General features: G+C 46.8%; 8 protein-coding genes across 8 annotated transcripts; all 8 read right to left on the reverse strand.

Moving 5' to 3' along the window:
• Window positions 1–2,321: 2,321 nt before the first annotated feature.
• On the reverse strand, window positions 2,322–2,558 carry LOC138839538 (ubiquitin-like protein 5). The gene has a single exon (XM_070039107.1). It carries the CDS (start codon window positions 2,556–2,558, stop codon window positions 2,337–2,339), a length of 222 nt encoding a protein of 73 aa, XP_069895208.1. The 3' UTR covers window positions 2,322–2,336.
• A 2,997-nt stretch (window positions 2,559–5,555) lies between these two features.
• LOC138839539 (ubiquitin-like protein 5) lies at window positions 5,556–5,792 on the reverse strand. Its single transcript, XM_070039109.1, has one exon. The coding sequence runs from the start codon at window positions 5,790–5,792 to the stop codon at window positions 5,571–5,573; it is 222 nt and encodes a 73-aa protein (XP_069895210.1). The 3' UTR covers window positions 5,556–5,570.
• Window positions 5,793–8,810: 3,018 nt separating this feature from the next.
• On the reverse strand, window positions 8,811–9,047 carry LOC138839540 (ubiquitin-like protein 5). The gene has a single exon (XM_070039110.1). The coding sequence runs from the start codon at window positions 9,045–9,047 to the stop codon at window positions 8,826–8,828; it is 222 nt and encodes a 73-aa protein (XP_069895211.1). The 3' UTR covers window positions 8,811–8,825.
• A 3,010-nt stretch (window positions 9,048–12,057) lies between these two features.
• On the reverse strand, window positions 12,058–12,294 carry LOC138839541 (ubiquitin-like protein 5). Its single transcript, XM_070039111.1, has one exon. It carries the CDS (start codon window positions 12,292–12,294, stop codon window positions 12,073–12,075), a length of 222 nt encoding a protein of 73 aa, XP_069895212.1. The 3' UTR covers window positions 12,058–12,072.
• A 3,010-nt stretch (window positions 12,295–15,304) lies between these two features.
• LOC138839543 (ubiquitin-like protein 5) lies at window positions 15,305–15,541 on the reverse strand. The gene has a single exon (XM_070039112.1). It carries the CDS (start codon window positions 15,539–15,541, stop codon window positions 15,320–15,322), a length of 222 nt encoding a protein of 73 aa, XP_069895213.1. The 3' UTR covers window positions 15,305–15,319.
• Window positions 15,542–18,532: 2,991 nt separating this feature from the next.
• Window positions 18,533–18,769, reverse strand: LOC138839544 (ubiquitin-like protein 5). Its single transcript, XM_070039113.1, has one exon. The coding sequence runs from the start codon at window positions 18,767–18,769 to the stop codon at window positions 18,548–18,550; it is 222 nt and encodes a 73-aa protein (XP_069895214.1). The 3' UTR covers window positions 18,533–18,547.
• A 3,069-nt stretch (window positions 18,770–21,838) lies between these two features.
• Window positions 21,839–22,075, reverse strand: LOC138839545 (ubiquitin-like protein 5). Its single transcript, XM_070039114.1, has one exon. The coding sequence runs from the start codon at window positions 22,073–22,075 to the stop codon at window positions 21,854–21,856; it is 222 nt and encodes a 73-aa protein (XP_069895215.1). The 3' UTR covers window positions 21,839–21,853.
• Window positions 22,076–25,068: 2,993 nt separating this feature from the next.
• LOC138839546 (ubiquitin-like protein 5) lies at window positions 25,069–25,305 on the reverse strand. The gene has a single exon (XM_070039116.1). The coding sequence runs from the start codon at window positions 25,303–25,305 to the stop codon at window positions 25,084–25,086; it is 222 nt and encodes a 73-aa protein (XP_069895217.1). The 3' UTR covers window positions 25,069–25,083.
• Window positions 25,306–27,008: the final 1,703 nt, after the last annotated feature.

Genomic DNA, 27,008 nt, shown 5'->3' on the forward strand with positions numbered 1-27,008 from the left:
GTTTGTGGGTACTAGTCGGATAGCCCCACTCCCTGCATTTAAGCATACACCTCCTGGCAAAGGATCTGGTTGAAGATTTCTTCTCCACGGAGATTTCTTCTCTCCCACCCCGGTTCGGTGAACCTAAATTGATTATTTTTGACAGGAATCCTCTTATTTGTTGTGTTATTATTATTGTCTGTCGTGGGGCTTGAACTCTGTGCCTGGCTGTTGTCCCTCAGCTCTTCTGCTCAAGGCCAGCGCTCTACCACTTGAGCCACTGCACCAAATCTGAGCATGGTGGTCAGATCTCTGCCTTCTGAGTAGCTAGGATTACAGATGTGAGCCACCAGCGCCTAGCTGCCAACATTCATCCCCGTGAAATGCACCCCCCGAATGACCCAAATCACCCTCCAGTAGGCCCCCACTTCTTTTTTTTTTTTTGTCAGTCATGGGGGTTGAACTCTGGGCCTGGGCGCTGTCCCTCAGCTCTTCAGCTGAAGACGAGTGCTCTACCACTTGAGCTACAGCGCCACTTCTGGTTTTCTAGTGGTTTATTGGAGATAGGATTCTCACAGTCTTTCCTGCCCGGGCTGGCTTTGAACCGCGATCCCCGGATCTCAGCCTCCTGAGTAGCTAGGATTACAGGCGTGAGCCACCAGCGCCTGGCTCAAGGCACTATGTTGAAAACAAACTTTACAACTTTGTGGGGGAGAGGAGGGAAGAGTTAGGGGGTAGGGGAAAAACAAAGGAGGGAGAGTAACAATGCTGGATAGGAAATAGACTCATTACCTTGTTCATTTAACTGTAACTCCTCTGTACAGTATCCTAACAATAAAAAATATTTTTTTTAAAAAATGATATTACAAACTAGGGTACCTGAGGGCCAGGCAGACAGACACCTCTGCTCTTTGCAACCAGGTCTGGTAAGAAAATAGTTATATATTCACCAGTGTTTCCTGATTTATTTATATTTTGGGGGATTGAACAAAGAGCCTTGAGTAAGTCAGGTAAGCTTTCTATCATTGACCTGTTCCCTCAATCCTTGCTATTTTGGGATAATGTCTTCCTAACTGATCTCAACCTCTCAGTCCCCCTGCCTCAGCATTCTCAGTGAGAGGATTAGAGGTGTGTGTCACAGTCCCCAGTTAGGGGATATTTGTTTTTGTTTTGGGTTTGGGTTGGTCAGGAAGGGTTAACTCAGGGCCAGCCAGGGTGATGTCCCTGAGCTTTTTCACTCAAAGCTAGTGCTCTATCACTTGGAGCTACAGCACCACCTCCGGTTTTTGGCGGTTAATTGGAGAGAAGAGTCTCATGACCTTTCCTGCCTGGGATGGCTTTGCAATGTGATTCCCAAATTCAAACTCTTTTTTTTTCTTTTTTTTCTTTTTTCCAGGGCTGAGAACCGAACCCACAGAGCTGAGAACCGTACCCAGGGCCTTGTGCTTGCCAGGCGGGCGCCCTTCCGCTGGGCTAAACCCCCAGCCCCCAAAATTCAAACTCTTTAGTAGCTAGGATTACTGGTGTGAGCTACCAGTACCTGGTTGGGTTTTGTTGTTGTTGTTGTTGTTGTTTTAGGGCGGGAGCATGGGAAGGGATGGGAAGGGGAAACAGAGGAGGAGGCTACAATGCTTGATAAGAAATGGACTCATTATCTTGCCCATGTACTTGTAACTCCTCTGAACAGTATTTTCACAATTAAAAAAAATAAGGGGGCTGGGAAGGTGGCTCAGTGGTAGAGTGCTTGCCTTGCATGCATGAGACCCTGGGTTCAATTCCTCAGCAACACATAAGCAAAAAGAAAAAAAGCCGGAAGTGATGCTGTGGCTCAAGTGGTAGAGCGCTAGCCTTGAGCTGAAGAGCTGAGGGACAGCCCCCAGGCCCAAAGTTCAGGCCCCACGACCGGACCCCCACCCCAAAAAAATATTTAGTTTGATGTGGACCTTCAAACACTCAAGCAAAACAAAATACAGCCACTTATTTAACCCTCACAACATTTACATTGTTCATTTTTTCTCCTGGTAATCAAATATGCATTACATTTTCTCTACACAAATTTACTCAACCTCATTTTTTAATTTTATTTACAATTTTTATTGTTATTATAAAAGTGATATACACAGGGGTTACAGTGACATAAGTCAGGTTAGGAGTGCATTAATTTTGTGACAATGTCCCCCCTTCCCTGGCTATCTCCCAGTTTTTCCCTCCCATCCCCTCGCCCACAAGTTGTATAGTTCATTTTTTTTTTTTTGCAGCATCTAAGTCTTTATTAATGAGAATTTTTCAAAACAAACATCCATAGCAATGGGAGAGCTGAGGTTGGAGCATGAGGAGAGGACAGGAGGAGGACTTCTCTACTGGTAGTAAAGTTCCAGGTTCATTCCATCATGGATTTCATAATCCCCCAGAGACACATGGTCCTTGAAAATCGTGTACCATTTTTTAAGGACAATTTTGTTCCAACGGGTGCCAGTTTGGGCAGCGATTAACTTCTTAAGGTCCCCGATGGTGTCATCGGTGTTGCACTTAACGCGGACTTTCTTCCCCAGACGGTCGTTGCAAACAACCTCGATCATCCTGGCGGGATCTCGAATCTCGTCGAACCTTCTTCCGACGCCACAAACTCCTCACTGGAAACGCTTTGGTCTCGACCAAAGGAAATACTGGTGAAACCGGAAGCGGAAGTGACACACCGGAAGTCCCGGTCTCCTTTGCGTCCGGGTTGCCTGCACCTGGCCAGTTCTTTAAGGTTCCGGTGTCGAAGTGGAAGTTGAGGGAGTCAACTCGCCTCTTTGCGGGGTCCTGATGAGATCGAGTGTGTGTGTGTGTGTGTGTGTGTGTGTGTGTGTGTGTGTGTGTGTGTGTGTGTGTGTGTTTGTGTGTGTGAGTGTGTGTGTGTGTCTGTCTGTCTGTCTGTCTGTCTGTCTGTCTGACTGGGCGAGTTCATGGCCAATGCCCAGCCTCACTTGAGACCCTTTTAATGTGGAGTCTTGCTCCTTTGATGGGTATCAGTGGGATTCACGGGTCGGGCTCCACAAAGCCTTTTTGCTTTCTTTTTCTTTTTGGTGCCGGTCGTAGGGTTCGAACTCAGGACTTGGCGCTCGAGCTCCGTCTCTGGGCGCTGTCGCTGGCCTTTTTTTTTTTTTGCTCAAGACTCGCACTCTGCCACAGTCACGATGAAAGCTGGAAATTGCACCATTGCAAAAACTTTTGCTTCTGTACCTTCAGGAATCATTTTGTACCAGAATTCCGAGTTTGTGGGTACTAGTCGGATAGCCCCACTCCCTGCATTTAAGCATACACCTCCTGGCAAAGGATCTGGTTGAAGATTTCTTCTCCACGGAGATTTCTTCTCTCCCACCCCGGTTCGGTGAACCTAAATTGATTATTTTTGACAGGAATCCTCTTATTTGTTGTGTTATTATTATTGTCTGTCGTGGGGCTTGAACTCTGTGCCTGGCTGCTGTCCCTCAGCTCTTCTGCTCAAGGCCAGCGCTCTACCACTTGAGCCACTGCACCAAATCTGAGCATGGTGGTCAGATCTCTGCCTTCTGAGTAGCTAGGATTACAGATGTGAGCCACCAGCGCCTAGCTGCCAACATTCATCCCCGTGAAACAGCACCCCCCCAATGACCCAAATCACCCTCCAGTAGGCCCCCACTTCTTTTTTTTTTTGTCAGTCATAGGGGTTGAACTGTGGGCCTGGGCGCTGTCCCTCAACTCTTCAGCTGAAGACGAGTGCTCTACCACTTGAGCTACAGCGCCACTTCTGTTTTTCTAGTGGTTTATTGGAGATAGGATTCTCACAGTCTTTCCTGCCCGGGCTGGCTTTGAACCGCGATCCCCGGATCTCAGCCTCCTGAGTAGCTAGGATTACAGGCGTGAGCCACCAGCGCCCGGCTCAAGGCACTATGTTGAAAACAAACTTTACAACTTTGTGGGGGAGAGGAGGGAAGAGTTAGGGGGTAGGGGAAAAACAAAGGAGGGAGAGTAACAATGCTGGATAGGAAATGGACTCATTACCTTGTTCATTTAACTGTAACTCCTCTGTACAGTATCCTAACAATAAAAAATATTTTTTTTAAAAAAATGATATTACAAACTAGGGTACCTGAGGGCCAGGCAGACAGACACCTCTGCTCTTTGCAACCAGGTCTGGTAAGAAAATAGTTATATAATCACCAGTGTTTCCTGATTTATTTATATTTTGGGGGATTGAACAAAGAGCCTTGAGTAAGTCAGGTAAGCTTTCTATCATTGACCTGTTCCCTCAATCCTTGCTATTTTGGGATAATGTCTTCCTAACTGATCTCAACCTCTCAGTCCCCCTGCCTCAGCATTCTCAGTGAGAGGATTAGAGGTGTGTGTCACAGTCCCCAGTTAGGGGATATTTGTTTTTGTTTTGGGTTTGGGTTGGTCAGGAAGGGTTAACTCAGGGCCAGCCAGGGTGATGTCCCTGAGCTTTTTCACTCAAAGCTAGTGCTCTATCACTTGGAGCTACAGCACCACCTCCGGTTTTTGGCGGTTAATTGGAGAGAAGAGTCTCATGACCTTTCCTGCCTGGGATGGCTTTGCAATGTGATTCCCAAATTCAAACTCTTTTTTTTTCTTTTTTTTCTTTTTTCCAGGGCTGAGAACCGAACCCACAGAGCTGAGAACCGTACCCAGGGCCTTGTGCTTGCCAGGCGGGCGCCCTTCCGCTGGGCTAAACCCCCAGCCCCCAAAATTCAAACTCTTTAGTAGCTAGGATTACTGGTGTGAGCCACCAGTACCTGGTTGGGTTTTGTTGTTGTTGTTGTTTTAGGGCAGGGAGGATGGGAAGGGATGGGAAGGGGAAACAGAGGAGGAGGCTACAATGCTTGATAAGAAATGGACTCATTATCTTGCCCATGTACTTGTAACTCCTCTGAACAGTATTTTCACAATTAAAAAAAATAAGGGGGCTGGGAAGGTGGCTCAGTTGTAGAGTGCTTGCCTTGCATGCATGAGACCCTGGGTTCAATTCCTCAGCAACACATAAGCAAAAAGAAAAAAAGCCGGAAGTGATGCTGTGGCTCAAGTGGTAGAGCGCTAGCCTTGAGCTGAAGAGCTGAGGGACAGCCCCCAGGCCCAAAGTTCAAGCCCCACGACCGGAACCCCCCCAAAAAAATATTTAGTTTGATGTGGACCTTCAAACACTCAAGCAAAACAAAATACAGCCACTTATTTAACCCTCACAACATTTACATTGTTCATTTTTTCTCCTGGTAATCAAATATGCATTACATTTTCTCTACACAAATTTACTCAAACTTATTTTTTAATTGTATTTACAATTTTTATTGTTATTATAAAAGTGATATACACAGGGGTTACAGTGACATAAGTCAGGTTAGGAGTGCATTTCTTTTGTGACAATGTTCCCCCTTCCCTGGATATCTCCCAGTTTTTCCCTCCCATCCCCTCGCCCACAAGTTGTACAGTTCTTTTTTTTTTTTTTTTTTTTGCAGCATCTATGTCTTTATTAATGAGAATTTTTCAAAACAAACATCCATAGCAATGGGAGAGCTGAGGTTGGAGCATGAGGAGAGGACAGGAGGAGGACTTCTCTACTGGTAGTAAAGTTCCAGGTTCATTCCATCATGGATTTCATAATCCCCCAGAGACACATGGTCCTTGAAAATCGTGTACCATTTTTTAAGGACAATTTTGTTCCAACGGGTGCCAGTTTGGGCAGCGATTAACTTCTTAAGGTCCCCGATGGTGTCATCGGTGTTGCACTTAACGCGGACTTTCTTCCCCAGACGGTCGTTGCAAACAACCTCGATCATCCTGGCGGGATCTCGAATCTCGTCGAACCTTCTTCCGATGCCACAAACTCCTCACTGGAAACGCTTTGGTCTCGACCAAAGGAAATACTGGTGAAACCGGAAGCGGAAGTGACACACCGGAAGTCCCGGTCTCCTTTGCGTCCGGGTTGCCTGCACCTGGCCAGTTCTTTAAGGTTCCGGTATCGAAGTGGAAGTTGAGGGAGTCAACTCGCCTTTTTGCGGGGTCCTGATGAGATCGAGTGTGTGTGTGTGTGTGTGTGTGTGTGTGTGTGTGTGTGTGTGTGTGTGTGTGTGTGTGTGTGTGTGTGTGTGTGTGTGTGTGTGTGAGTGTGTGTGTGTGTGTCTGTCTGTCTGTCTGTCTGTCTGGGCGAGTTCATGGCCAATGCCCAGCCTCACTTGAGACCCTTTTAATGTGGAGTCTTGCTCCTTTGATGGGTATCAGTGGGATTCACGGGTCGGGCTCCACAAAGCCTTTTTGCTTCCTTTTTCTTTTTGGTGCTGGTCGTAGGGTTCGAACTCAGGACTTGGCGCTCGAGCTCCGTCTCTGGGCGCTGTCGCTGGCCTTTTTTTTTTTTTTGCTCAAGACTCGCACTCTGCCACAGTCACGATGAAAGCTGGAAATTGCACCATTGCAAAAACTTTTGCTTCTGTACCTTCAGGAATCATTTTGTACCAGAATTCCGAGTTTGTGGGTACTAGTCGGATAGCCCCACTCCCTGCATTTAAGCATACACCTCCTGGCAAAGGATCTGGTTGAAGATTTCTTCTCCACGGAGATTTCTTCTCTCCCACCCCGGTTCGGTAAACCTAAATTGATTATTTTTGACAGGAATCCTCTTATTTGTTGTGTTATTATTATTGTCTGTCGTGGGGCTTGAACTCTGTGCCTGGCTGTTGTCCCTCAGCTCTTCTGCTCAAGGCCAGCGCTCTACCACTTGAGCCACTGCACCAAATCTGAGCATGGTGGTCAGATCTCTGCCTTCTGAGTAGCTAGGATTACAGATGTGAGCCACCAGCGCCTAGCTGCCAACATTCATCCCCGTGAAATGCACCCCCCGAATGACCCAAATCACCCTCCAGTAGGCCCCCACTTCTTTTTTTTTTTTTGTCAGTCATGGGGGTTGAACTCTGGGCCTGGGCGCTGTCCCTCAGCTCTTCAGCTGAAGACGAGTGCTCTACCACTTGAGCTACAGCGCCACTTCTGGTTTTCTAGTGGTTTATTGGAGATAGGATTCTCACAGTCTTTCCTGCCCGGGCTGGCTTTGAACCGCGATCCCCGGATCTCAGCCTCCTGAGTAGCTAGGATTACAGGCGTGAGCCACCAGCGCCTGGCTCAAGGCACTATGTTGAAAACAAACTTTACAACTTTGTGGGGGAGAGGAGGGAAGAGTTAGGGGGTAGGGGAAAAACAAAGGAGGGAGAGTAACAATGCTGGATAGGAAATAGACTCATTACCTTGTTCATTTAACTGTAACTCCTCTGTACAGTATCCTAACAATAAAAAATATTTTTTTTAAAAAATGATATTACAAACTAGGGTACCTGAGGGCCAGGCAGACAGACACCTCTGCTCTTTGCAACCAGGTCTGGTAAGAAAATAGTTATATAATCACCAGTGTTTCCTGATTTATTTATATTTTGGGGGATTGAACAAAGAGCCTTGAGTAAGTCAGGTAAGCTTTCTATCATTGACCTGTTCCCTCAATCCTTGCTATTTTGGGATAATGTCTTCCTAACTGATCTCAACCTCTCAGTCCCCCTGCCTCAGCATTCTCAGTGAGAGGATTAGAGGTGTGTGTCACAGTCCCCAGTTAGGGGATATTTGTTTTTGTTTTGGGTTTGGGTTGGTCAGGAAGGGTTAACTCAGGGCCAGCCAGGGTGATGTCCCTGAGCTTTTTCACTCAAAGCTAGTGCTCTATCACTTGGAGCTACAGCACCACCTCCGGTTTTTGGCGGTTAATTGGAGAGAAGAGTCTCATGACCTTTCCTGCCTGGGATGGCTTTGCAATGTGATTCCCAAATTCAAACTCTTTTTTTTTTCTTTTTTTTCTTTTTTCCAGGGCTGAGAACCGAACCCACAGAGCTGAGAACCGTACCCAGGGCCTTGTGCTTGCCAGGCGGGCGCCCTTCCGCTGGGCTAAACCCCCAGCCCCCAAAATTCAAACTCTTTAGTAGCTAGGATTACTGGTGTGAGCCACCAGTACCTGGTTGGGTTTTGTTGTTGTTGTTGTTGTTGTTGTTTTAGGGCGGGGAGGATGGGAAGGGATGGGAAGGGGAAACAGAGGAGGAGGCTACAATGCTTGATAAGAAATGGACTCATTATCTTGCCCATGTACTTGTAACTCCTCTGAACAGTATTTTCACAATTAAAAAAAATAAGGGGGCTGGGAAGGTGGCTCAGTTGTAGAGTGCTTGCCTTGCATGCATGAGACCCTGGGTTCAATTCCTCAGCAACACATAAGCAAAAAGAAAAAAAGCCGGAAGTGATGCTGTGGCTCAAGTGGTAGAGCGCTAGCCTTGAGCTGAAGAGCTGAGGGACAGCCCCCAGGCCCAAAGTTCAAGCCCCACGACCGGAACCCCCCCAAAAAAATATTTAGTTTGATGTGGACCTTCAAACACTCAAGCAAAACAAAATACAGCCACTTATTTAACCCTCACAACATTTACATTGTTCATTTTTTCTCCTGGTAATCAAATATGCATTACATTTTCTCTACACAAATTTACTCAAACTTATTTTTTAATTGTATTTACAATTTTTATTGTTATTATAAAAGTGATATACACAGGGGTTACAGTGACATAAGTCAGGTTAGGAGTGCATTTCTTTTGTGACAATGTTCCCCCTTCCCTGGATATCTCCCAGTTTTTCCCTCCCATCCCCTCGCCCACAAGTTGTACAGTTCTTTTTTTTTTTTTTTTTTTTTTTTGCAGCATCTATGTCTTTATTAATGAGAATTTTTCAAAACAAACATCCATAGCAATGGGAGAGCTGAGGTTGGAGCATGAGGAGAGGACAGGAGGAGGACTTCTCTACTGGTAGTAAAGTTCCAGGTTCATTCCATCATGGATTTCATAATCCCCCAGAGACACATGGTCCTTGAAAATCGTGTACCATTTTTTAAGGACAATTTTGTTCCAACGGGTGCCAGTTTGGGCAGCGATTAACTTCTTAAGGTCCCCGATGGTGTCATCGGTGTTGCACTTAACGCGGACTTTCTTCCCCAGACGGTCGTTGCAAACAACCTCGATCATCCTGGCGGGATCTCGAATCTCGTCGAACCTTCTTCCGACGCCACAAACTCCTCACTGGAAACGCTTTGGTCTCGACCAAAGGAAATACTGGTGAAACCGGAAGCGGAAGTGACACACCGGAAGTCCCGGTCTCCTTTGCGTCCGGGTTGCCTGCACCTGGCCAGTTCTTTAAGGTTCCGGTATCGAAGTGGAAGTTGAGGGAGTCAACTCGCCTTTTTGCGGGGTCCTGATGAGATCGAGTGTGTGTGTGTGTGTGTGTGTGTGTGTGTGTGTGTGTGTGTGTGTGTGTGTGTGTGTGTGTGTGTGTGTGTGTGTGTGTGTGAGTGTGTGTGTGTGTGTCTGTCTGTCTGTCTGTCTGTCTGGGCGAGTTCATGGCCAATGCCCAGCCTCACTTGAGACCCTTTTAATGTGGAGTCTTGCTCCTTTGATGGGTATCAGTGGGATTCACGGGTCGGGCTCCACAAAGCCTTTTTGCTTCCTTTTTCTTTTTGGTGCTGGTCGTAGGGTTCGAACTCAGGACTTGGCGCTCGAGCTCCGTCTCTGGGCGCTGTCGCTGGCCTTTTTTTTTTTTTGCTCAAGACTCGCACTCTGCCACAGTCACGATGAAAGCTGGAAATTGCACCATTGCAAAAACTTTTGCTTCTGTACCTTCAGGAATCATTTTGTACCAGAATTCCAAGTTTGTGGGTACTAGTCGGATAGCCCCACTCCCTGCATTTAAGCATACACCTCCTGGCAAAGGATCTGGTTGAAGATTTCTTCTCCACGGAGATTTCTTCTCTCCCACCCCGGTTCGGTAAACCTAAATTGATTATTTTTGACAGGAATCCTCTTATTTGTTGTGTTATTATTATTGTCTGTCGTGGGGCTTGAACTCTGTGCCTGGCTGTTGTCCCTCAGCTCTTCTGCTCAAGGCCAGCGCTCTACCACTTGAGCCACTGCACCAAATCTGAGCATGGTGGTCAGATCTCTGCCTTCTGAGTAGCTAGGATTACAGATGTGAGCCACCAGCGCCTAGCTGCCAACATTCATCCCCGTGAAATGCACCCCCCGAATGACCCAAATCACCCTCCAGTAGGCCCCCACTTCTTTTTTTTTTTTGTCAGTCATGGGGGTTGAACTCTGGGCCTGGGCGCTGTCCCTCAGCTCTTCAGCTGAAGACGAGTGCTCTACCACTTGAGCTACAGCGCCACTTCTGGTTTTCTAGTGGTTTATTGGAGATAGGATTCTCACAGTCTTTCCTGCCCGGGCTGGCTTTGAACCGCGATCCCCGGATCTCAGCCTCCTGAGTAGCTAGGATTACAGGCGTGAGCCACCAGCGCCTGGCTCAAGGCACTATGTTGAAAACAAACTTTACAACTTTGTGGGGGAGAGGAGGGAAGAGTTAGGGGGTAGGGGAAAAACAAAGGAGGGAGAGTAACAATGCTGGATAGGAAATAGACTCATTACCTTGTTCATTTAACTGTAACTCCTCTGTACAGTATCCTAACAATAAAAAATATTTTTTTTAAAAAATGATATTACAAACTAGGGTACCTGAGGGCCAGGCAGACAGACACCTCTGCTCTTTGCAACCAGGTCTGGTAAGAAAATAGTTATATAATCACCAGTGTTTCCTGATTTATTTATATTTTGGGGGATTGAACAAAGAGCCTTGAGTAAGTCAGGTAAGCTTTCTATCATTGACCTGTTCCCTCAATCCTTGCTATTTTGGGATAATGTCTTCCTAACTGATCTCAACCTCTCAGTCCCCCTGCCTCAGCATTCTCAGTGAGAGGATTAGAGGTGTGTGTCACAGTCCCCAGTTAGGGGATATTTGTTTTTGTTTTGGGTTTGGGTTGGTCAGGAAGGGTTAACTCAGGGCCAGCCAGGGTGATGTCCCTGAGCTTTTTCACTCAAAGCTAGTGCTCTATCACTTGGAGCTACAGCACCACCTCCGGTTTTTGGCGGTTAATTGGAGAGAAGAGTCTCATGACCTTTCCTGCCTGGGATGGCTTTGCAATGTGATTCCCAAATTCAAACTCTCTTTTTTTCTTTTTTTTCTTTTTTCCAGGGCTGAGAACCGAACCCACAGAGCTGAGAACCGTACCCAGGGCCTTGTGCTTGCCAGGCGGGCGCCCTTCCGCTGGGCTAAACCCCCAGCCCCCAAAATTCAAACTCTTTAGTAGCTAGGATTACTGGTGTGAGCCACCAGTACCTGGTTGGGTTTTGTTGTTGTTGTTGTTGTTGTTGTTTTAGGGCGGGGAGGATGGGAAGGGATGGGAAGGGGAAACAGAGGAGGAGGCTACAATGCTTGATAAGAAATGGACTCATTATCTTGCCCATGTACTTGTAACTCCTCTGAACAGTATTTTCACAATTAAAAAAAATAAGGGGGCTGGGAAGGTGGCTCAGTTGTAGAGTGCTTGCCTTGCATGCATGAGACCCTGGGTTCAATTCCTCAGCAACACATAAGCAAAAAGAAAAAAAGCCGGAAGTGATGCTGTGGCTCAAGTGGTAGAGCGCTAGCCTTGAGCTGAAGAGCTGAGGGACAGCCCCCAGGCCCAAAGTTCAAGCCCCACGACCGGAACCCCCCCAAAAAAATATTTAGTTTGATGTGGACCTTCAAACACTCAAGCAAAACAAAATACAGCCACTTATTTAACCCTCACAACATTTACATTGTTCATTTTTTCTCCTGGTAATCAAATATGCATTACATTTTCTCTACACAAATTTACTCAAACTTATTTTTTAATTGTATTTACAATTTTTATTGTTATTATAAAAGTGATATACACAGGGGTTACAGTGACATAAGTCAGGTTAGGAGTGCATTTCTTTTGTGACAATGTTCCCCCTTCCCTGGATATCTCCCAGTTTTTCCCTCCCATCCCCTCGCCCACAAGTTGTACAGTTCTTTTTTTTTTTTTTTTTTTTTTTGCAGCATCTATGTCTTTATTAATGAGAATTTTTCAAAACAAACATCCATAGCAATGGGAGAGCTGAGGTTGGAGCATGAGGAGAGGACAGGAGGAGGACTTCTCTACTGGTAGTAAAGTTCCAGGTTCATTCCATCATGGATTTCATAATCCCCCAGAGACACATGGTCCTTGAAAATCGTGTACCATTTTTTAAGGACAATTTTGTTCCAACGGGTGCCAGTTTGGGCAGCGATTAACTTCTTAAGGTCCCCGATGGTGTCATCGGTGTTGCACTTAACGCGGACTTTCTTCCCCAGACGGTCGTTGCAAACAACCTCGATCATCCTGGCGGGATCTCGAATCTCGTCGAACCTTCTTCCGACGCCACAAACTCCTCACTGGAAACGCTTTGGTCTCGACCAAAGGAAATACTGGTGAAACCGGAAGCGGAAGTGACACACCGGAAGTCCCGGTCTCCTTTGCGTCCGGGTTGCCTGCACCTGGCCAGTTCTTTAAGGTTCCGGTGTCGAAGTGGAAGTTGAGGGAGTCAACTCGCCTCTTTGCGGGGTCCTGATGAGATCGAGTGTGTGTGTGTGTGTGTGTGTGTGTGTGTGTGTGTGTGTGTGTGTGTGTGTGTGTGTGTGTGTGAGTGTTTGTGTGTGTGAGTGTGTGTGTGTGTGTGTCTGTCTGTCTGTCTGTCTGTCTGGGCGAGTTCATGGCCAATGCCCAGCCTCACTTGAGACCCTTTTAATGTGGAGTCTTGCTCCTTTGATGGGTATCAGTGGGATTCACGGGTCGGGCTCCACAAAGCCTTTTTGCTTTCTTTTTCTTTTTGGTGCCGGTCGTAGGGTTCGAACTCAGGACTTGGCGCTCGAGCTCCGTCTCTGGGCGCTGTCGCTGGCCTTTTTTTTTTTTTGCTCAAGACTCGCACTCTGCCACAGTCACGATGAAAGCTGGAAATTGCACCATTGCAAAAACTTTTGCTTCTGTACCTTCAGGAATCATTTTGTACCAGTATTCCGAGTTTGTGGGTACTAGTCGGATAGCCCCACTCCCTGCATTTAAGCATACACCTCCTGGCAAAGGATCTGGTTGAAGATTTCTTCTCCACGGAGATTTCTTCTCTCCCACCCCGGTTCGGTGAACCTAAATTGATTATTTTTGACAGGAATCCTCTTATTTGTTGTGTTATTATTATTGTCTGTCGTGGGGCTTGAACTCTGTGCCTGGCTGCTGTCCCTCAGCTCTTCTGCTCAAGGCCAGCGCTCTACCACTTGAGCCACTGCACCAAATCTGAGCATGGTGGTCAGATCTCTGCCTTCTGAGTAGCTAGGATTACAGATGTGAGCCACCAGCGCCTAGCTGCCAACATTCATCCCCGTGAAACAGCACCCCCCCAATGACCCAAATCACCCTCCAGTAGGCCCCCACTTCTTTTTTTTTTTTGTCAGTCATAGGGGTTGAACTGTGGGCCTGGGCGCTGTCCCTCAACTCTTCAGCTGAAGACGAGTGCTCTACCACTTGAGCTACAGCGCCACTTCTGGTTTTCTAGTGGTTTATTGGAGATAGGATTCTCACAGTCTTTCCTGCCCGGGCTGGCTTTGAACCGCGATCCCCGGATCTCAGCCTCCTGAGTAGCTAGGATTACAGGCGTGAGCCACGAGCGCCTGGCTCAAGGCACTATGTTGAAAACAAACTTTACAACTTTGTGGGGGAGAGGAGGGAAGAGTTAGGGGGTAGGGCAAAAACAAAGGAGGGAGAGTAACAATGCTGGATAGGAAATGGACTCATTACCTTGTTCATTTAACTGTAACTCCTCTGTACAGTATCCTAACAATAAAAAATATTTTTTTTAAAAAAATGATATTACAAACTAGGGTACCTGAGGGCCAGGCAGACAGACACCTCTGCTCTTTGCAACCAGGTCTGGTAAGAAAATAGTTATATAATCACCAGTGTTTCCTGATTTATTTATATTTTGGGGGATTGAACAAAGAGCCTTGAGTAAGTCAGGTAAGCTTTCTATCATTGACCTGTTCCCTCAATCCTTGCTATTTTGGGATAATGTCTTCCTAACTGATCTCAACCTCTCAGTCCCCCTGCCTCAGCATTCTCAGTGAGAGGATTAGAGGTGTGTGTCACAGTCCCCAGTTAGGGGATATTTGTTTTTGTTTTGGGTTTGGGTTGGTCAGGAAGGGTTAACTCAGGGCCAGCCAGGGTGATGTCCCTGAGCTTTTTCACTCAAAGCTAGTGCTCTATCACTTGGAGCTACAGCACCACCTCCGGTTTTTGGCGGTTAATTGGAGAGAAGAGTCTCATGACCTTTCCTGCCTGGGATGGCTTTGCAATGTGATTCCCAAATTCAAACTCTCTTTTTTTCTTTTTTTTCTTTTTTCCAGGGCTGAGAACCGAACCCACAGAGCTGAGAACCGTACCCAGGGCCTTGTGCTTGCCAGGCGGGCGCCCTTCCGCTGGGCTAAACCCCCAGCCCCCAAAATTCAAACTCTTTAGTAGCTAGGATTACTGGTGTGAGCCACCAGTACCTGGTTGGGTTTTGTTGTTGTTGTTGTTGTTGTTGTTTTAGGGCGGGGAGGATGGGAAGGGATGGGAAGGGGAAACAGAGGAGGAGGCTACAATGCTTGATAAGAAATGGACTCATTATCTTGCCCATGTACTTGTAACTCCTCTGAACAGTATTTTCACAATTAAAAAAAATAAGGGGGCTGGGAAGGTGGCTCAGTTGTAGAGTGCTTGCCTTGCATGCATGAGACCCTGGGTTCAATTCCTCAGCAACACATAAGCAAAAAGAAAAAAAGCCGGAAGTGATGCTGTGGCTCAAGTGGTAGAGCGCTAGCCTTGAGCTGAAGAGCTGAGGGACAGCCCCCAGGCCCAAAGTTCAAGCCCCACGACCGGAACCCCCCCAAAAAAATATTTAGTTTGATGTGGACCTTCAAACACTCAAGCAAAACAAAATACAGCCACTTATTTAACCCTCACAACATTTACATTGTTCATTTTTTCTCCTGGTAATCAAATATGCATTACATTTTCTCTACACAAATTTACTCAAACTTATTTTTTAATTGTATTTACAATTTTTATTGTTATTATAAAAGTGATATACACAGGGGTTACAGTGACATAAGTCAGGTTAGGAGTGCATTTCTTTTGTGACAATGTTCCCCCTTCCCTGGATATCTCCCAGTTTTTCCCTCCCATCCCCTCGCCCACAAGTTGTACAGTTCTTTTTTTTTTTTTTTTTTTTTGCAGCATCTATGTCTTTATTAATGAGAATTTTTCAAAACCATCATCCATAGCAATGGGAGAGCTGAGGTTGGAGCATGAGGAGAGGACAGGAGGAGGACTTCTCTACTGGTAGTAAAGTTCCAGGTTCATTCCATCATGGATTTCATAATCCCCCAGAGACACATGGTCCTTGAAAATCGTGTACCATTTTTTAAGGACAATTTTGTTCCAACGGGTGCCAGTTTGGGCAGCGATTAACTTCTTAAGGTCCCCGATGGTGTCATCGGTGTTGCACTTAACGCGGACTTTCTTCCCCAGACGGTCGTTGCAAACAACCTCGATCATCCTGGCGGGATCTCGAATCTCGTCGAACCTTCTTCCGATGCCACAAACTCCTCACTGGAAACGCTTTGGTCTCGACCAAAGGAAATACTGGTGAAACCGGAAGCGGAAGTGACACACCGGAAGTCCCGGTCTCCTTTGCGTCCGGGTTGCCTGCACCTGGCCAGTTCTTTAAGGTTCCGGTATCGAAGTGGAAGTTGAGGGAGTCAACTCGCCTTTTTGCGGGGTCCTGATGAGATCGAGTGTGTGTGTGTGTGTGTGTGTGTGTGTGTGTGTGTGTGTGTGTGTGTGTGTGTGTGTGTGTGTGTGAGTGTGTGTGTGTGTGTGTCTGTCTGTCTGTCTGTCTGTCTGGGCGAGTTCATGGCCAATGCCCAGCCTCACTTGAGACCCTTTTAATGTGGAGTCTTGCTCCTTTGATGGGTATCAGTGGGATTCACGGGTCGGGCTCCACAAAGCCTTTTTGCTTTCTTTTTCTTTTTGGTGCCGGTCGTAGGGTTCGAACTCAGGACTTGGCGCTCGAGCTCCGTCTCTGGGCGCTGTCGCTGGCCTTTTTTTTTTTTTGCTCAAGACTCGCACTCTGCCACAGTCACGATGAAAGCTGGAAATTGCACCATTGCAAAAACTTTTGCTTCTGTACCTTCAGGAATCATTTTGTACCAGAATTCCGAGTTTGTGGGTACTAGTCGGATAGCCCCACTCCCTGCATTTAAGCATACACCTCCTGGCAAAGGATCTGGTTGAAGATTTCTTCTCCACGGAGATTTCTTCTCTCCCACCCCGGTTCGGTGAACCTAAATTGATTATTTTTGACAGGAATCCTCTTATTTGTTGTGTTATTATTATTGTCTGTCGTGGGGCTTGAACTCTGTGCCTGGCTGCTGTCCCTCAGCTCTTCTGCTCAAGGCCAGCGCTCTACCACTTGAGCCACTGCACCAAATCTGAGCATGGTGGTCAGATCTCTGCCTTCTGAGTAGCTAGGATTACAGATGTGAGCCACCAGCGCCTAGCTGCCAACATTCATCCCCGTGAAACAGCACCCCCCCAATGACCCAAATCACCCTCCAGTAGGCCCCCACTTCTTTTTTTTTTTTTGTCAGTCATAGGGGTTGAACTGTGGGCCTGGGCGCTGTCCCTCAACTCTTCAGCTGAAGACGAGTGCTCTACCACTTGAGCTACAGCGCCACTTCTGGTTTTCTAGTGGTTTATTGGAGATAGGATTCTCACAGTCTTTCCTGCCCGGGCTGGCTTTGAACCGCGATCCCCGGATCTCAGCCTCCTGAGTAGCTAGGATTACAGGCGTGAGCCACCAGCGCCCGGCTCAAGGCACTATGTTGAAAACAAACTTTACAACTTTGTGGGGGAGAGGAGTGAAGAGTTAGGGGGTAGGGGAAAAACAAAGGAGGGAGAGTAACAATGCTGGATAGGAAATGGACTCATTACCTTGTTCATTTAACTGTAACTCCTCTGTACAGTATCCTAACAATAAAAAATATTTTTTTTAAAAAAATGATATTACAAACTAGGGTACCTGAGGGCCAGGCAGACAGACACCTCTGCTCTTTGCAACCAGGTCTGGTAAGAAAATAGTTATATAATCACCAGTGTTTCCTGATTTATTTATATTTTGGGGGATTGAACAAAGAGCCTTGAGTAAGTCAGGTAAGCTTTCTATCATTGACCTGTTCCCTCAATCCTTGCTATTTTGGGATAATGTCTTCCTAACTGATCTCAACCTCTCAGTCCCCCTGCCTCAGCATTCTCAGTGAGAGGATTAGAGGTGTGTGTCACAGTCCCCAGTTAGGGGATATTTGTTTTTGTTTTGGGTTTGGGTTGGTCAGGAAGGGTTAACTCAGGGCCAGCCAGGGTGATGTCCCTGAGCTTTTTCACTCAAAGCTAGTGCTCTATCACTTGGAGCTACAGCACCACCTCCGGTTTTTGGCGGTTAATTGGAGAGAAGAGTCTCATGACCTTTCCTGCCTGGGATGGCTTTGCAATGTGATTCCCAAATTCAAACTCTCTTTTTTTCTTTTTTTTCTTTTTTCCAGGGCTGAGAACCGAACCCACAGAGCTGAGAACCGTACCCAGGGCCTTGTGCTTGCCAGGCGGGCGCCCTTCCGCTGGGCTAAACCCCCAGCCCCCAAAATTCAAACTCTTTAGTAGCTAGGATTACTGGTGTGAGCCACCAGTACCTGGTTGGGTTTTGTTGTTGTTGTTGTTGTTGTTGTTTTAGGGCGGGGAGGATGGGAAGGGATGGGAAGGGGAAACAGAGGAGGAGGCTACAATGCTTGATAAGAAATGGACTCATTATCTTGCCCATGTACTTGTAACTCCTCTGAACAGTATTTTCACAATTAAAAAAAATAAGGGGGCTGGGAAGGTGGCTCAGTGGTAGAGTGCTTGCCTTGCATGCATGAGACCCTGGGTTCAATTCCTCAGCAACACATAAGCAAAAAGAAAAAAAGCCGGAAGTGATGCTGTGGCTCAAGTGGTAGAGCGCTAGCCTTGAGCTGAAGAGCTGAGGGACAGCCCCCAGGCCCAAAGTTCAGGCCCCACGACCGGACCCCCACCCCAAAAAAATATTTAGTTTGATGTGGACCTTCAAACACTCAAGCAAAACAAAATACAGCCACTTATTTAACCCTCACAACATTTACATTGTTCATTTTTTCTCCTGGTAATCAAATATGCATTACATTTTCTCTACACAAATTTACTCAACCTCATTTTTTAATTTTATTTACAATTTTTATTGTTATTATAAAAGTGATATACACAGGGGTTACAGTGACATAAGTCAGGTTAGGAGTGCATTAATTTTGTGACAATGTCCCCCCTTCCCTGGCTATCTCCCAGTTTTTCCCTCCCATCCCCTCGCCCACAAGTTGTATAGTTCATTTTTTTTTTTTGCAGCATCTAAGTCTTTATTAATGAGAATTTTTCAAAACAAACATCCATAGCAATGGGAGAGCTGAGGTTGGAGCATGAGGAGAGGACAGGAGGAGGACTTCTCTACTGGTAGTAAAGTTCCAGGTTCATTCCATCATGGATTTCATAATCCCCCAGAGACACATGGTCCTTGAAAATCGTGTACCATTTTTTAAGGACAATTTTGTTCCAACGGGTGCCAGTTTGGGCAGCGATTAACTTCTTAAGGTCCCCGATGGTGTCATCGGTGTTGCACTTAACGCGGACTTTCTTCCCCAGACGGTCGTTGCAAACAACCTCGATCATCCTGGCGGGATCTCGAATCTCGTCGAACCTTCTTCCGACGCCACAAACTCCTCACTGGAAACGCTTTGGTCTCGACCAAAGGAAATACTGGTGAAACCGGAAGCGGAAGTGACACACCGGAAGTCCCGGTCTCCTTTGCGTCCGGGTTGCCTGCACCTGGCCAGTTCTTTAAGGTTCCGGTGTCGAAGTGGAAGTTGAGGGAGTCAACTCGCCTCTTTGCGGGGTCCTGATGAGATCGAGTGTGTGTGTGTGTGTGTGTGTGTGTGTGTGTGTGTGTGTGTGTGTGTGTGTGTGTGTGTGTGTGTGTGTGTGTGTGTGTGTGTGTGTGTGTGTGTGTGTGTGTGTGTGTGTGTGTGAGTGTTTGTGTGTGTGTGTGTGTGTGTGTGTGTGTCTGTCTGTCTGTCTGTCTGTCTGTCTGGGCGAGTTCATGGCCAATGCCCAGCCTCACTTGAGACCCTTTTAATGTGGAGTCTTGCTCCTTTGATGGGTATCAGTGGGATTCACGGGTCGGGCTCCACAAAGCCTTTTTGCTTTCTTTTTCTTTTTTGGTGCCGGTCGTAGGGTTCGAACTCAGGACTTGGCGCTCGAGCTCCGTCTCTGGGCGCTGTCGCTGGCCTTTTTTTTTTTTTGCTCAAGACTCGCACTCTGCCACAGTCACGATGAAAGCTGGAAATTGCACCATTGCAAAAACTTTTGCTTCTGTACCTTCAGGAATCATTTTGTACCAGAATTCCGAGTTTGTGGGTACTAGTCGGATAGCCCCACTCCCTGCATTTAAGCATACACCTCCTGGCAAAGGATCTGGTTGAAGATTTCTTCTCCACGGAGATTTCTTCTCTCCCACCCCGGTTCGGTGAACCTAAATTGATTATTTTTGACAGGAATCCTCTTATTTGTTGTGTTATTATTATTGTCTGTCGTGGGGCTTGAACTCTGTGCCTGGCTGCTGTCCCTCAGCTCTTCTGCTCAAGGCCAGCGCTCTACCACTTGAGCCACTGCACCAAATCTGAGCATGGTGGTCAGATCTCTGCCTTCTGAGTAGCTAGGATTACAGATGTGAGCCACCAGCGCCTAGCTGCCAACATTCATCCCCGTGAAACAGCACCCCCCCAATGACCCAAATCACCCTCCAGTAGGCCCCCACTTCTTTTTTTTTTTTGTCAGTCATAGGGGTTGAACTGTGGGCCTGGGCGCTGTCCCTCAACTCTTCAGCTGAAGACGAGTGCTCTACCACTTGAGCTACAGCGCCACTTCTGGTTTTCTAGTGGTTTATTGGAGATAGGATTCTCACAGTCTTTCCTGCCCGGGCTGGCTTTGAACCGCGATCCCCGGATCTCAGCCTCCTGAGTAGCTAGGATTACAGGCGTGAGCCACGAGCGCCTGGCTCAAGGCACTATGTTGAAAACAAACTTTACAACTTTGTGGGGGAGAGGAGGGAAGAGTTAGGGGGTAGGGCAAAAACAAAGGAGGGAGAGTAACAATGCTGGATAGGAAATGGACTCATTACCTTGTTCATTTAACTGTAACTCCTCTGTACAGTATCCTAACAATAAAAAATATTTTTTTAAAAAAAATGATATTACAAACTAGGGTACCTGAGGGCCAGGCAGACAGACACCTCTGCTCTTTGCAACCAGGTCTGGTAAGAAAATAGTTATATAATCACCAGTGTTTCCTGATTTATTTATATTTTGGGGGATTGAACAAAGAGCCTTGAGTAAGTCAGGTAAGCTTTCTATCATTGACCTGTTCCCTCAATCCTTGCTATTTTGGGATAATGTCTTCCTAACTGATCTCAACCTCTCAGTCCCCCTGCCTCAGCATTCTCAGTGAGAGGATTAGAGGTGTGTGTCACAGTCCCCAGTTAGGGGATATTTGTTTTTGTTTTGGGTTTGGGTTGGTCAGGAAGGGTTAACTCAGGGCCAGCCAGGGTGATGTCCCTGAGCTTTTTCACTCAAAGCTAGTGCTCTATCACTTGGAGCTACAGCACCACCTCCGGTTTTTGGCGGTTAATTGGAGAGAAGAGTCTCATGACCTTTCCTGCCTGGGATGGCTTTGCAATGTGATTCCCAAATTCAAACTCTCTTTTTTTCTTTTTTTTCTTTTTTCCAGGGCTGAGAACCGAACCCACAGAGCTGAGAACCGTACCCAGGGCCTTGTGCTTGCCAGGCGGGCGCCCTTCCGCTGGGCTAAACCCCCAGCCCCCAAAATTCAAACTCTTTAGTAGCTAGGATTACTGGTGTGAGCCACCAGTACCTGGTTGGGTTTTGTTGTTGTTGTTGTTGTTGTTGTTTTAGGGCGGGGAGGATGGGAAGGGATGGGAAGGGGAAACAGAGGAGGAGGCTACAATGCTTGATAAGAAATGGACTCATTATCTTGCCCATGTACTTGTAACTCCTCTGAACAGTATTTTCACAATTAAAAAAAATAAGGGGGCTGGGAAGGTGGCTCAGTGGTAGAGTGCTTGCCTTGCATGCATGAGACCCTGGGTTCAATTCCTCAGCAACACATAAGCAAAAAGAAAAAAAGCCGGAAGTGATGCTGTGGCTCAAGTGGTAGAGCGCTAGCCTTGAGCTGAAGAGCTGAGGGACAGCCCCCAGGCCCAAAGTTCAGGCCCCACGACCGGACCCCCACCCCAAAAAAATATTTAGTTTGATGTGGACCTTCAAACACTCAAGCAAAACAAAATACAGCCACTTATTTAACCCTCACAACATTTACATTGTTCATTTTTTCTCCTGGTAATCAAATATGCATTACATTTTCTCTACACAAATTTACTCAAACTTATTTTTTAATTGTATTTACAATTTTTATTGTTATTATAAAAGTGATATACACAGGGGTTACAGTGACATAAGTCAGGTTAGGAGTGCATTTCTTTTGTGACAATGTTCCCCCTTCCCTGGATATCTCCCAGTTTTTCCCTCCCATCCCCTCGCCCACAAGTTGTACAGTTCTTTTTTTTTTTTTTTTTTTTTGCAGCATCTATGTCTTTATTAATGAGAATTTTTCAAAACCATCATCCATAGCAATGGGAGAGCTGAGGTTGGAGCATGAGGAGAGGACAGGAGGAGGACTTCTCTACTGGTAGTAAAGTTCCAGGTTCATTCCATCATGGATTTCATAATCCCCCAGAGACACATGGTCCTTGAAAATCGTGTACCATTTTTTAAGGACAATTTTGTTCCAACGGGTGCCAGTTTGGGCAGCGATTAACTTCTTAAGGTCCCCGATGGTGTCATCGGTGTTGCACTTAACGCGGACTTTCTTCCCCAGACGGTCGTTGCAAACAACCTCGATCATCCTGGCGGGATCTCGAATCTCGTCGAACCTTCTTCCGATGCCACAAACTCCTCACTGGAAACGCTTTGGTCTCGACCAAAGGAAATACTGGTGAAACCGGAAGCGGAAGTGACACACCGGAAGTCCCGGTCTCCTTTGCGTCCGGGTTGCCTGCACCTGGCCAGTTCTTTAAGGTTCCGGTATCGAAGTGGAAGTTGAGGGAGTCAACTCGCCTTTTTGCGGGGTCCTGATGAGATCGAGTGTGTGTGTGTGTGTGTGTGTGTGTGTGTGTGTGTGTGTGTGTGTGTGTGTGTGTGTGTGTGTGTGTGAGTGTGTGTGTGTGTGTGTCTGTCTGTCTGTCTGTCTGTCTGGGCGAGTTCATGGCCAATGCCCAGCCTCACTTGAGACCCTTTTAATGTGGAGTCTTGCTCCTTTGATGGGTATCAGTGGGATTCACGGGTCGGGCTCCACAAAGCCTTTTTGCTTTCTTTTTCTTTTTGGTGCCGGTCGTAGGGTTCGAACTCAGGACTTGGCGCTCGAGCTCCGTCTCTGGGCGCTGTCGCTGGCCTTTTTTTTTTTTTGCTCAAGACTCGCACTCTGCCACAGTCACGATGAAAGCTGGAAATTGCACCATTGCAAAAACTTTTGCTTCTGTACCTTCAGGAATCATTTTGTACCAGAATTCCGAGTTTGTGGGTACTAGTCGGATAGCCCCACTCCCTGCATTTAAGCATACACCTCCTGGCAAAGGATCTGGTTGAAGATTTCTTCTCCACGGAGATTCCTTCTCTCCCACCCCGGTTCGGTGAACCTAAATTGATTATTTTTGACAGGAATCCTCTTATTTGTTGTGTTATTATTATTGTCTGTCGTGGGGCTTGAACTCTGTGCCTGGCTGCTGTCCCTCAGCTCTTCTGCTCAAGGCCAGCGCTCTACCACTTGAGCCACTGCACCAAATCTGAGCATGGTGGTCAGATCTCTGCCTTCTGAGTAGCTAGGATTACAGATGTGAGCCACCAGCGCCTAGCTGCCAACATTCATCCCCGTGAAACAGCACCCCCCCAATGACCCAAATCACCCTCCAGTAGGCCCCCACTTCTTTTTTTTTTTTTGTCAGTCATAGGGGTTGAACTGTGGGCCTGGGCGCTGTCCCTCAACTCTTCAGCTGAAGACGAGTGCTCTACCACTTGAGCTACAGCGCCACTTCTGGTTTTCTAGTGGTTTATTGGAGATAGGATTCTCACAGTCTTTCCTGCCCGGGCTGGCTTTGAACCGCGATCCCCGGATCTCAGCCTCCTGAGTAGCTAGGATTACAGGCGTGAGCCACCAGCGCCCGGCTCAAGGCACTATGTTGAAAACAAACTTTACAACTTTGTGGGGGAGAGGAGTGAAGAGTTAGGGGGTAGGGGAAAAACAAAGGAGGGAGAGTAACAATGCTGGATAGGAAATGGACTCATTACCTTGTTCATTTAACTGTAACTCCTCTGTACAGTATCCTAACAATAAAAAATATTTTTTTTAAAAAAATGATATTACAAACTAGGGTACCTGAGGGCCAGGCAGACAGACACCTCTGCTCTTTGCAACCAGGTCTGGTAAGAAAATAGTTATATAATCACCAGTGTTTCCTGATTTATTTATATTTTGGGGGATTGAACAAAGAGCCTTGAGTAAGTCAGGTAAGCTTTCTATCATTGACCTGTTCCCTCAATCCTTGCTATTTTGGGATAATGTCTTCCTAACTGATCTCAACCTCTCAGTCCCCCTGCCTCAGCATTCTCAGTGAGAGGATTAGAGGTGTGTGTCACAGTCCCCAGTTAGGGGATATTTGTTTTTGTTTTGGGTTTGGGTTGGTCAGGAAGGGTTAACTCAGGGCCAGCCAGGGTGATGTCCCTGAGCTTTTTCACTCAAAGCTAGTGCTCTATCACTTGGAGCTACAGCACCACCTCCGGTTTTTGGCGGTTAATTGGAGAGAAGAGTCTCATGACCTTTCCTGCCTGGGATGGCTTTGCAATGTGATTCCCAAATTCAAACTCTCTTTTTTTCTTTTTTTTCTTTTTTCCAGGGCTGAGAACCGAACCCACAGAGCTGAGAACCGTACCCAGGGCCTTGTGCTTGCCAGGCGGGCGCCCTTCCGCTGGGCTAAACCCCCAGCCCCCAAAATTCAAACTCTTTAGTAGCTAGGATTACTGGTGTGAGCCACCAGTACCTGGTTGGGTTTTGTTGTTGTTGTTGTTGTTGTTGTTTTAGGGCGGGGAGGATGGGAAGGGATGGGAAGGGGAAACAGAGGAGGAGGCTACAATGCTTGATAAGAAATGGACTCATTATCTTGCCCATGTACTTGTAACTCCTCTGAACAGTATTTTCACAATTAAAAAAAATAAGGGGGCTGGGAAGGTGGCTCAGTGGTAGAGTGCTTGCCTTGCATGCATGAGACCCTGGGTTCAATTCCTCAGCAACACATAAGCAAAAAGAAAAAAAGCCGGAAGTGATGCTGTGGCTCAAGTGGTAGAGCGCTAGCCTTGAGCTGAAGAGCTGAGGGACAGCCCCCAGGCCCAAAGTTCAGGCCCCACGACCGGACCCCCACCCCAAAAAAATATTTAGTTTGATGTGGACCTTCAAACACTCAAGCAAAACAAAATACAGCCACTTATTTAACCCTCACAACATTTACATTGTTCATTTTTTCTCCTGGTAATCAAATATGCATTACATTTTCTCTACACAAATTTACTCAACCTCATTTTTTAATTTTATTTACAATTTTTATTGTTATTATAAAAGTGATATACACAGGGGTTACAGTGACATAAGTCAGGTTAGGAGTGCATTAATTTTGTGACAATGTCCCCCCTTCCCTGGCTATCTCCCAGTTTTTCCCTCCCATCCCCTCGCCCACAAGTTGTATAGTTCATTTTTTTTTTTTGCAGCATCTAAGTCTTTATTAATGAGAATTTTTCAAAACAAACATCCATAGCAATGGGAGAGCTGAGGTTGGAGCATGAGGAGAGGACAGGAGGAGGACTTCTCTACTGGTAGTAAAGTTCCAGGTTCATTCCATCATGGATTTCATAATCCCCCAGAGACACATGGTCCTTGAAAATCGTGTACCATTTTTTAAGGACAATTTTGTTCCAACGGGTGCCAGTTTGGGCAGCGATTAACTTCTTAAGGTCCCCGATGGTGTCATCGGTGTTGCACTTAACGCGGACTTTCTTCCCCAGACGGTCGTTGCAAACAACCTCGATCATCCTGGCGGGATCTCGAATCTCGTCGAACCTTCTTCCGACGCCACAAACTCCTCACTGGAAACGCTTTGGTCTCGACCAAAGGAAATACTGGTGAAACCGGAAGCGGAAGTGACACACCGGAAGTCCCGGTCTCCTTTGCGTCCGGGTTGCCTGCACCTGGCCAGTTCTTTAAGGTTCCGGTGTCGAAGTGGAAGTTGAGGGAGTCAACTCGCCTCTTTGCGGGGTCCTGATGAGATCGAGTGTGTGTGTGTGTGTGTGTGTGTGTGTGTGTGTGTGTGTGTGTGTGTGTGTGTGTGTGTGTGTGTGTGTGTGTGTGTGTGTGTGTGTGTGTGTGTGTGTGTGTGTGTGAGTGTTTGTGTGTGTGTGTGTGTGTGTGTGTGTGTCTGTCTGTCTGTCTGTCTGTCTGTCTGGGCGAGTTCATGGCCAATGCCCAGCCTCACTTGAGACCCTTTTAATGTGGAGTCTTGCTCCTTTGATGGGTATCAGTGGGATTCACGGGTCGGGCTCCACAAAGCCTTTTTGCTTTCTTTTTCTTTTTTGGTGCCGGTCGTAGGGTTCGAACTCAGGACTTGGCGCTCGAGCTCCGTCTCTGGGCGCTGTCGCTGGCCTTTTTTTTTTTTTGCTCAAGACTCGCACTCTGCCACAGTCACGATGAAAGCTGGAAATTGCACCATTGCAAAAACTTTTGCTTCTGTACCTTCAGGAATCATTTTGTACCAGAATTCCGAGTTTGTGGGTACTAGTCGGATAGCCCCACTCCCTGCATTTAAGCATACACCTCCTGGCAAAGGATCTGGTTGAAGATTTCTTCTCCACGGAGATTTCTTCTCTCCCACCCCGGTTCGGTGAACCTAAATTGATTATTTTTGACAGGAATCCTCTTATTTGTTGTGTTATTATTATTGTCTGTCGTGGGGCTTGAACTCTGTGCCTGGCTGCTGTCCCTCAGCTCTTCTGCTCAAGGCCAGCGCTCTACCACTTGAGCCACTGCACCAAATCTGAGCATGGTGGTCAGATCTCTGCCTTCTGAGTAGCTAGGATTACAGATGTGAGCCACCAGCGCCTAGCTGCCAACATTCATCCCCGTGAAACAGCACCCCCCCAATGACCCAAATCACCCTCCAGTAGGCCCCCACTTCTTTTTTTTTTTTGTCAGTCATAGGGGTTGAACTGTGGGCCTGGGCGCTGTCCCTCAACTCTTCAGCTGAAGACGAGTGCTCTACCACTTGAGCTACAGCGCCACTTCTGGTTTTCTAGTGGTTTATTGGAGATAGGATTCTCACAGTCTTTCCTGCCCGGGCTGGCTTTGAACCGCGATCCCCGGATCTCAGCCTCCTGAGTAGCTAGGATTACAGGCGTGAGCCACGAGCGCCTGGCTCAAGGCACTATGTTGAAAACAAACTTTACAACTTTGTGGGGGAGAGGAGGGAAGAGTTAGGGGGTAGGGGAAAAACAAAGGAGGGAGAGTAACAATGCTGGATAGGAAATGGACTCATTACCTTGTTCATTTAACTGTAACTCCTCTGTACAGTATCCTAACAATAAAAAATATTTTTTTAAAAAAAATGATATTACAAACTAGGGTACCTGAGGGCCAGGCAGACAGACACCTCTGCTCTTTGCAACCAGGTCTGGTAAGAAAATAGTTATATAATCACCAGTGTTTCCTGATTTATTTATATTTTGGGGGATTGAACAAAGAG

This window comes from Dipodomys merriami, unplaced genomic scaffold, assembly GCF_024711535.1.
Source record: "Dipodomys merriami isolate MVZ:Mamm:240054 unplaced genomic scaffold, mDipMer1.0.p SCAF_3, whole genome shotgun sequence".
Taxonomy (NCBI): Eukaryota; Metazoa; Chordata; class Mammalia; order Rodentia; family Heteromyidae; genus Dipodomys; species Dipodomys merriami.